Source organism: Hyperolius riggenbachi, chromosome 4 (genome assembly GCF_040937935.1).
Source record: "Hyperolius riggenbachi isolate aHypRig1 chromosome 4, aHypRig1.pri, whole genome shotgun sequence".
NCBI classification, from domain to species: domain Eukaryota; kingdom Metazoa; phylum Chordata; class Amphibia; order Anura; family Hyperoliidae; genus Hyperolius; species Hyperolius riggenbachi.
Genome location: NC_090649.1, coordinates 106,732,784 through 106,743,161, shown reverse-complemented (window position 1 = coordinate 106,743,161; position 10,378 = coordinate 106,732,784). Strand labels below are relative to the sequence as shown.

At 45.7% G+C, this 10,378-nt stretch overlaps 1 protein-coding gene across 1 annotated transcript in view; it reads right to left on the bottom strand.

Moving 5' to 3' along the window:
• Positions 1 to 316: 316 nt before the first annotated feature.
• HS6ST1 (heparan sulfate 6-O-sulfotransferase 1) overlaps positions 317 to 10,378 on the bottom strand; it is a 163,579-nt gene continuing 153,517 nt past the window's right edge. Inside the window, exon 2 of the mRNA XM_068280379.1 lies at positions 317 to 1,104. Coding sequence (XP_068136480.1) covers positions 396 to 1,104 — 709 coding nt within the window. The 3' untranslated portion in view covers positions 317 to 395. The remainder of the gene's footprint in view (positions 1,105 to 10,378) is intronic.

The following is a 10,378-nucleotide window of genomic DNA, read 5'->3' as shown; positions in this document are numbered from 1 at the left end:
CAGACCAGTTTTAAACAAACCATTTTCTCATCTGCTAGCTTACAGTGGCTCCGCCCACAATATTCCACACTAGAGGCACAACCGCTGGTCAGCTAGCGCTAAGCTATTTGTAGTAAACAGCTGTACAAGGCAACTAAGAGCAATAAAGCTCCAAAGACGCTACCTACAACAGTTTATATGAGCAGTAGGCAATAAAGACGGGTTTGTCTAAAAGAGGACTGGCCCTTTAAATGGATGAACACTGTCCTAAACATAAAGAGTTGCTGAAGCTTTGAGCTCTTTGCTACAAATATTAAATAAAAAGGTCCTCAGTATATAATGTTCAGTTATTCATACAAGACAGAATGAAAAATGTGAAACCAGTTTTCTCCAGTAGTATAAAAGTCTATTTTGGACTACCATTTTTCTATAATATGGCTCATGTAGTCTTCCGTGGGCCAGCGCACTTGGTCCTCACTCTCCTCCTTGCTAAAAGCCTCATTGGACCTTTGGAGAAGTCTCTCTACCCGGTTCTTCTTGCGCTGCTCCATTCTCTCCACCTGCCTCTTGAACTGGTAGCGCTGCTGAAAGAGGTCCTTTGCATAGTCGTACAGTTGCATGTCTAAGTCGTTGAGTTCCTCAATCCTTTGGATAGTGCCATTGTCCAAGTCTACCCCACCTGCCCGCGTGTTGTTGTATTGCATGAAAGGCCTTATGAACTTCAGATTAAAAGTTCTCTCAAAGAGATATTGAGTCTTTCGCTGGAACTCTGTAAGGCCAAAAAATGCCATGTCCTTCAAGTTCTTTTTGGCGCTCTCCAGGAGTAATTGAGCTCGCTTGTTGTCTGGAATAAAAGACATGTTGTAGCATCCAACAAGGCTGAGGTCCGCTAACATTCTGACCTGGCGATTGTTGGCCAGGTTGTAAGGACATTCCATAAACTCTGGTAGTGTGCACCCTGACCAGTCTGTTCCTTCATAGCAGGACGGCAACTCCTCGGGCGTTGGCGTCCTCCCGTCGCACATGTGCAGTGACGTCTTCCAGGTGGCCCCGCGTTGCACGTGTCGCCACTCGCTGAGGTACCGTGAAACAGGATCTCTCAGCAACGTGATGTAATAAAATTTCCTGAAAAGAAGAACAGAAAAATTTGAAATCTTGAAAAGGTTCAAGAACCGGCATCAGTACTTAATTAACATAACATTTACTTAAATCTGTGCTACAAGCAATGATAGACAAAAAGAATTAACCTTTGTCAACCAAGTTAAATTAGGACTCGTGTCCCTAGCACTAAATTAGTTTACTGCGTGTTGAAAAATCAAAGTTAAACAGTCCTCATATTTTCTTCTGTATAATTACAACAGCTGCACTTTTTCATACAACAGCCTCCTCCGTGCGCCGCCTTCCACGCGCAGCTGCTCCCCTCCTCCGTGCGCTGCCTCCCACGCGCAGCTGCTCCCCTCCTCCGTGTGCAGCTGCTCCCCCTCCTCCGTGCGCCGCCTCCCACGCGCAGCTGCTCCCCCTCCTCCGTGCACCGCCTCCCACGCGCAGCTGCTCCCCCTCCTCCGTGCGCCGCCTCCCACGCGCAGCTGCTCCCCCTCCTCCGTGCGCAGCCTCCCACGCGCAGCTGCTCCCCTCTTCCAAGGGCAGCTTCCAACTACCACTGTTACCCATTCCCTCCTCCCCCATTTGATTAACGTCTCCAGCAGCTCCCCTGCAGGCCACTTGTAGTGCAGACAACTGTTGAGAGTCTGCATTTTTGGAGTGGGGGGTACATCCAGCTCAGCTAAGAGGCCTATCTCAACACAAGCTATCCAGGTATGTCTGGATGGGGAGGGAAGATTTCCTGGTCTGCATTCCAGGGACTTCAAAGGCTGTAGCTCAGCTTCAGAGGATATCACACAGGACCTGTCAGCAGCACTTTTTAGACAATTGCAGGATCTAATTAAGACAATTATATGTACTTAGACTATTGGATTTTTGGATCCCAGCCTGGCCATACAGACAGCTGTACAGTCAATGTTGTGACTCCAGATCAGCCTTTCTTGACCCCAAATTTTCATTTTTAAACAAATGCTTTAATTTAGGACAGTATCTTCCAGAGAAACAGTTTGTAAACCTCAAACATTCACTCTATTTTCTAATGTGTAGTTTTATCTATTGCTCTAAGGAAGTGACGTCAAACTTTTTAGAGACCAAGTGCCCAAACTGCACCCCAAAACTCACTGATTTATCACAAAGCACCAACACAGCAATTTATTCTGAATAGTTGGAAAAAAAACTATACATTCAAAGACACACTAATCTTTAAAATTCAGCAATCACACCCCACACATGAATAGCCGAAATTACCCACCACCCCTAGTACCTGCATCAGTCAACTCGCATATGAAATGCAGCAATTACCCCCCACAAATGAAATGCAGTAATTAGTCTCCTGCTCATGGAATATGCATATCACCTCTCTGCAATCCGTGATTTAAAGTAGTGGTGGATGGTTGTGTGCGTACCCAGAGAGAGCTTGAAGTGCTTTCTGTGGCACGCGTGCCATACGTTCGCCACCACTGCTTTAGGGCAATGCAGAAAGTTCTTGTTCTATCAATGTTAAAGCAAACGTGTCACCTGAAATAAGCATGAAGGATTCATATGTGGCAACTACAAAATACCACCTAGAGGCGTCTAAAGGGAATAAGCTGTACAGAGACGGGTGTAGCCAATATGGGCAGAACTCTTGCGTTCCTAGTCTGTGTTGGTATTGCTGTATATGCTTACTGCTCTCATTCATATATGACAAGATGTACTCTACCACTGTGTGCTAACTGAATTATCCATGAAAACTTCATTTATCCAGCACATTAATATTACAGCACTATGGAAGATGAGCATGCCATCTAGATAAAAAACAAATATTTACATTACTTATTTGCACAATTTTCCATGGTAACGCACATGTGTAGTGAAACGCTTGTTCAGCACATTCCGCATTGTTATAGGTTTGCCCATCTATTGAGGAGTCTCAAAAATACTATTTTCCGAAAATATTCTCATCACTTGAAAAAAAGACATGTTATGTCCATGTTATGCCGCCCAGCAATGCTTACTATATAGCAGAGGTGCCCAAGCTTTTTCAGCATGCGAGTTACTTCCAAAATTACAAATTGAGAATAATCTATCCAGCAGAATCTACAACTGCAGCACATGCACAGCGGCAGTCCATCAGTGGTTACTACAAGCCACAACTGCAGCACATGCACAGCGGCAGTCCATCAGTGATTACTACAAGCCACAACTGCAGCACATGCACAGCGGCAGTCCATCAGTGATTACTACAAGCCACAACTGCAGCACATGCACAGCGGCAGTCCATCAGTGATTACTACAAGCCACAACTGCAGCACATGCACAGCGGCAGTCCATCAGTGATTACTACAAGCCACAACTGCAGCACATGCACAGCGGCAGTCCATCAGTGATTACTACAAGCCACAACTGCAGCACATGCACAGCGGCAGTCCATCAGTGGTTACTACAAGCCACAACTGCAGCACATGCACAGCGGCAGTCCATCAGTGATTACTACAAGCCACAACTGCAGCACATGCACAGCGGCAGTCCATCAGTGATCACTACAAGCCACAACTGCAGCACATGCACAGCGGCAGTCCATCAGTGATTACTACAAGCCACAACTGCAGCACATGCACAGCGGCAGTCCATCAGTGATCACTACAAGCCACAACTGCAGCACATGCACAGCGGCAGTCCATCAGTGGTTACTACAAGCCACAACTGCAGCACATGCACAGCGGCAGCCCATCAGTGGTTACTACAAGCCACAACTGCAGCACATGCAGAGCGGCAGTATATCAGTGATTACCACAAGCCACACCTGCAGCACATGCACAGCGGCAGTCCATCAGTGATTACTACAAGCCACAACTGCAGCACATGCACAGCAGCAGTCCATCAGTGGTTACTACAAGCCACAACTGCAGCACATGCACAGCGACAGCCCATCAGTGATTACCACAAGCCACAACTGCAGCACATACACAGCAGCAGTCCATCAGTGGTTACTACAAGCCACAACTGCAGCACATGCACAGCGGCAGTCCATCAGTGATTACTACAAGCCACAACTGCAGCACATGCACAGCGGCAGTCCATCAGTGATCACTACAAGCCACAACTGCAGCACATGCACAGCGGCAGTCCATCAGTGATTACTACAAGCCACAACTGCAGCACATGCACAGCGGCAGTCCATCAGTGATTACTACAAGCCACAACTGCAGCACATGCACAGCGGCAGTCCATCAGTGGTTACCACAAGCCACAACTGCAGCACATGCAGAGCGGCAGTCCATCAGTGGTTACTACAAGCCACAACTGCAGCACATGCACAGCGGCAGTCCATCAGTGGTTACCACAAGCCACAACTGCAGCACATGCACAGCGGCAGTCCATCAGTGGTTACTACAAGCCACAACTGCAGCACATGCACAGCGGCAGTCCATCAGTGGTTACCACAAGCCACAACTGCAGCACATGCACAGCGGCAGTCCATCAGTGGTTACTACAAGCCACAACTGCAGCACATGCAGAGCTGCAGTCCATCAGTGGTTACTACAAGCCACAACTGCAGCACATGCAGAGCTGCAGTCCATCAGTGGTTACTACAAGCCACAACTGCAGCACATGCACAGCGGCAGTCCATCAGTGGTTACCACAAGCCACAACTGCAGCACATGCACAGCGGCAGTCCATCAGTGGTTACCACAAGCCACAACTGCAGCACATGCACAGCAGCAGTCCATCAGTGATTACCACAAGCCACAACTGCAGCACATGCAGAACGGCAGTCCATCAGTGGTTACTACAAGCCACAACTGCAGCACATGCACAGCGGCAGTCCATCAGTGGTTACTACAAGCCACAACTGCAGCACATGCACAGCGGCAGTCCATCAGTGTTTACTACAAGCCACAACTGCAGCACATGCACAGCGGCAGTCCATCAGTGGTTACCACAAGCCACAACTGCAGCACATGCACAGCGGCAGTCCATCAGTGGTTACTACAAGCCACAACTGCAGCACATGCAGAGCTGCAGTCCATCAGTGATTACTACTGGGATCTACCGGTAAATCATGATCTCCACAATGATGCTATAGAATAACACTGTCTACAATAATCTTTGAGCCTGATTCACTTAAGACACCTCCTGAGAGGATAGAAGAGATCCAGCAATCATGCATGGACGGGATTCATTAAAATGATGCTGGGAGGGTGTGCAAAATGGTGGCTGAATGATCGCATGATTAGATAGACAGAGAAACCCTGTTTTAATATCAGCAACCTCCACTTTGTTGCAATATAACCCAGGCAAGAGATACATTTTTTTTTACCACCTAATGGTAAAAAGTGGCCAACGACAGATTGACAATAGTTATTTCAGTCCAGGTTTGCAGGATCTCTATAATATCCCCACAGGAGGACATCTCCAGAGATGCCTCAGTCCATCAGGCTTATTATCTGCTGGAAATGTCATCCTTCCTCATTAAAGCATAAAACAGCAAGACAGTAGAGAAACTGACAGCTTCGCACAATGTAAGCCAATACAAAGACTCACACCTTATTATGGTAAGTGGTTCTGAGGGCTCTCTTTTACACTATAGCACTGCGGTAAGCCATTTTAGAGCAAGAGGGTGCTAAGTCAATGAAAGTCTATGGAGACTTTCATACCCAATGTGTGCAGTACGACGGAAGTAGTCAAATCGTCACAGTCCTAAGGCAAAGTCAACAATGCACTATTGCATGGATAATGCAAGTCTATGGCGATGCAGTAAGTGGAAACGTAGCGCAGTGTGACACTGCTTGCATGCACGGACTGACAGGAATCCCGGTGATGTACTTCCTGACCAGCAGGAAGTAGGTCCCTAAATGAGGGCGGGCCTATGCATATGACTGCTGCATTTAAAATACTGGTTCAAGGTGATCCCATGGCAAACTAGCATGCCATGGGATCGCCGCACAAGTGTAATGCTGGGAATACACCATGCAATTTCCTGTCAGATAGTTAAAGGGGAACTGAAGAGAGTGGTATATGGAGGCTGCCATGTTTATTTCCCTCTAAGAAATACCAGTTGCCTGGCAGCCCTGCTGATCCTCTGCCTCTAATACAATTAGCCATAGCCTCTGAACAAGCATGCAGCAGATCAGGTGTTTCAGACTTTAAAGTCAGATCTGACAACACTAGCTGCATGCTTGTTTCTGGTGTTATTCAGATACTACTGCAGAGAAATAGACCAGCAGGGCTGCCAGGCAACTGGTATTGATTAAAAGGAAATAAATATGGCAGCCTCCATATACCTCTTACTTCAGTTCCCCTTTAAGCCGATAGATAATTTCCAACAGGTCCAATCTGATTTCAAATCATTGCCTATTGACTCATCTATCTAACGGAAAATTGTATGCTGTATTCCCAGCATAAAAGCCACCTGAGGCCCGCTAGATTCAGTCTTAGGAATAGTGCACACCAGAGGAATTTTTCTGAGCGTTTGAGTTTTTAAATCTGCTGCTAATGTTATCCTATGTGTCTGTGCACACTGGAGCAATGAGGTTTTGTAAAAAAAAAAACCCCATAGCATTACATTGGGAAGAGCTTTTAAAACCTCTAGCGTTTGGACGCTAGAGGTTTCAAAAGCTCTTCCCAATGTAATGCTATGGGTTTTTTTACAAAACCTCATTGCTCCAGTGTGCACAGACACATAGGATAACATTAGCAGCAGATTTAAAAAATTAAAACGCTCCGAAAAACTCCTCTGGTGTGCACCAGGCCTTAGGCTAGGTTACCACTTGTGCATTTTGCTAAAGATTTTTCGCATGAAAAAAATTTGCGTTGATTTGGCAACAAATGGTAGTTAATGTGGCCGTTTCCATTTAATGCGTATTTTCGTACCTGTGAAAAAAAAAAATCTGAGGTCCCTCTTCACCGTTTTGGACATTTTACGCGAATGGTCTGAGATTCGCGTATAATGCTTTGCAATGGCATCGCATAGTAATGCAAATTTCTGCGTTATGTGCATGTAAATTCGTATTAAATGCATTTTTACAGGAGGAGGTCAGCAGTCATAACTAAGCTGTTACTAGGTAGATTGTTAATTTTAACTAATGCGAATTCTCACATATGAAAATTTGCATAAACCGCGTGCAAATTTACATGCAAATTTTCACCAATCAGAAAAGTAGCATACGATTTTTTTGGACAGGAAAATTACCCACTACAGTGGAAACGTAGCCTAATGGAAACTGTATGATATATGCATGTTCTGCCCATGTTGGCATGAGTTTCTGCAAGTTCCTCACACAACAGGAAAACACGCTTGTAGGTTAATTGGCTTCCCCCACACTGGCCATGCTCCGCTCCCAGGACTGTGGGGGAAACGTCGAATGTGAGCTCCTTCCACAGCAGGGGCTGATGGGAAATGTTCCCTCTGTAATGAAACGTTGCAGACACAGAATCAGCTCTATATAAAGGAGCTGGATAATGAATAATTGACAGCAGGATTCAGGTTTCAAGTGAGGAGCTTTGATATCACCACACAGAAGTGATCATGTCCCTGGCTCTGTGCTGGATCCTGACTGTCACTGATAATGAATGTTCCCAGCCCCAAGCCACGCTGGACTCACTCAAGCACCAAAAACGCTTTGCGAATCATGCTTCATTCATTGGCGATGAAGAGCGGACAAACACGAGCGGAAAGCCACATCTCTGCAAGGCTCCCTGGCAGAGGTAGGGGGCACCATACCAGTTATCTGGCAGTCCTGCTGATCTCTTTGGCCCACAGTAGTGTCTGAATTACACACCTGAAACAAGCCTGCAGCTAATCTTGTCAGAAACATCAGATCTGCTGCATGCTCTTTCAGGGTCTATGGCTAAAAGCATAATGCCTAGTACACACCATTTAATTTCCTGTCAGATTGATGCGTCTAATCGATTATTTCCAACAGGTCCAATCTGATTTCTGATCGATTTTCCAATCCATTTGCAAAATCGATCAGAAAAACGACTGGAAATCAGATTGGACATGTCTGAAATAATCAATTCGACCCGTATGATGGGAAATTGCATGGTGTGTACAAGGCATTAAGGTGGCCACTAACGATCCAATCTTTTTCATCCAATCTTACCATTTCTATGTAATATAAAGGAACTGCCTAAATTATCCATTCCATATATTCACTCAATTTACCATTATTACATAGATTTGGTAAAATTGGATAAAAAAGATTGGATGGTTAATGGCCACCCTTAAGCCTAATCTAGACGGAGCGATCCGGCGGCTCGATTAGCCGCCGGATCGCCTCTTCCGCACCCCTGCGCGTACCCAGCGTGTCCCCGCTCCTCCGCCAGATTCGATAACCGCTCGTACCCGCCGCGTCCCCGCTTAACTTCCGCTTGATTCCGCGCTATTGTCCGCTCGCGGGGAATCGAGCGGCGGCGAGATCGGACCTGTCGCATCTGGCTGGTGCGGCTCGATTGATAAGTTACATCGGCACGTATGTACCGAGCTTTAGACGTAGAAAATCAGCAGGCAATGTGCATTGTTTAAAATGAAGTTAATGTCAGCCTCCATATCCCTCTCACTTCAAATTCCCTTTAAAAGTGACAGGATACATATGTATTAAGGAGACCGGTATCTGAATGTTTAGATTTCTTTCAGAGGGCCCCGAGGGCAACAAAGCCCTGGGCACTGTTACAGTACCCCTCCTGGCCTGCACTTGCATCCCACACAATGTAGAACATAAATATTTCTAGAAAGCCTTAGGGTGGCAGGTTGTATTTGCACCTGAGAAATGATCAATATGATAAAAAAACAAAACCTCAGGAATACATTTTCTCATGTCTGTGGGAAAGGAAAGAACGGACTTTATTCCACAAGTCATCTGCTGACTGTTGAATAGAGTCAGTCGGAGGCATTCCAGCACACACCACCCAGTGGGTGGAGTTCTCCATTTCTTGAAGTTGGTGAAACACACAAAAACGGTTGTCCTTAAAATACAAAGGTATGTGGAGGCTGCCATATTGCTTTCCTTTTAAACAGTACCAATTGCCTGGCAGTCCTGCCAATCTATCTGGCTGCAGTAGTGTCTGAATCATACGCCTGAAACAAGCATGCAGCTAATCCAGTCATAGGTGCGTCAGAAACATCTGATCTGTATGGTTTTTCATGGTGTGGATCAGCAGGACAGCCAGGCAACTAGTATAGTTTAAAATTAAATGTCAGCCTCCATATTTCTCTCACTTCAAGTTCCCTTTAACACTTCCAAACAGCGCAATGTGCAGTTGACACGTAGGCAGGAAATGACCCCAATCCTTTGGCATTTACATAAATTGTACATTTTCTTGCGTAGTTGTGCTTGGCCCCACTTCTCACTAGTGGTCTGCAAGGCAAGCCATCGTAACGACTCACCATTTTCAGAAAAAAACAAGGTCAAGCATATAAGCTCGCAAAGGCGGGGCTCTCTCACCCTTTTGTGTCTTGGAATTTATTACACATTCATATTTATTTTTGGCACTGTAATTACCAATTCTGTATTTTGTATATTGGTGCATCCTATTTGTCTGTATTATGTACCTCATGCTTGTTTCTTTACTTTGTACAGTACCATGGAACATGTTGGCGCTTTATAAATCAACTAGTAAAAATGCCCGCCAGTTAAAAACGGGCTAGGCCACGTCTGCCATCCCCCCCCCACCCCCACCCCCCCCCCCCCCAACACGTGCACTGATGCATCCCGCTCTCCCGTCCCCCACCGCTGTCCGAAGTAAATGTACACAGGGAGATGTTGCTTACTTGGCAGTTGGAAAAGCTGTTATTTCCCACAATGCAACGGGGTTCTCAGACAGAAAACTCAGGTCTGGAAGCATGGACACAGGAGGACGCAGAGACACAGGGGTTTTATTATACAGGATAATAACGTCACTATGCATTCCGCAGCTCTGTCTCAAGTTCTGCCTAAATAAGACTATTATTCTAAAGCCATACCGTCTCATATGTAGCAATATTCTTTAAAAAAAAAGGTAATGTAAGCAGTGTTTTTATTTTTTGTTTTGTTTTAAATAGGAAGGAAACATTATGAAACTACAATGAGGCAATTCAGACTATAAATGTATTTCTTAATAGGACTCCCGAGTCATTTTATTGTTCTGTTGCTGACTATATGGCTGTTTACACCAAGTTGGAGCTCATTATGCCTTCCTTTATTTCATCTAACCTCAGCCTCTCTGCTGCTTCCAAATGAGAGTCAGCCGGTAACAAGGTCAAGGGCCGCCCTGTTCTGTGGCAAACAGCCCCCCTAAGATCTGACACCTGAAACATTTTGTTCTTCATGCCTTT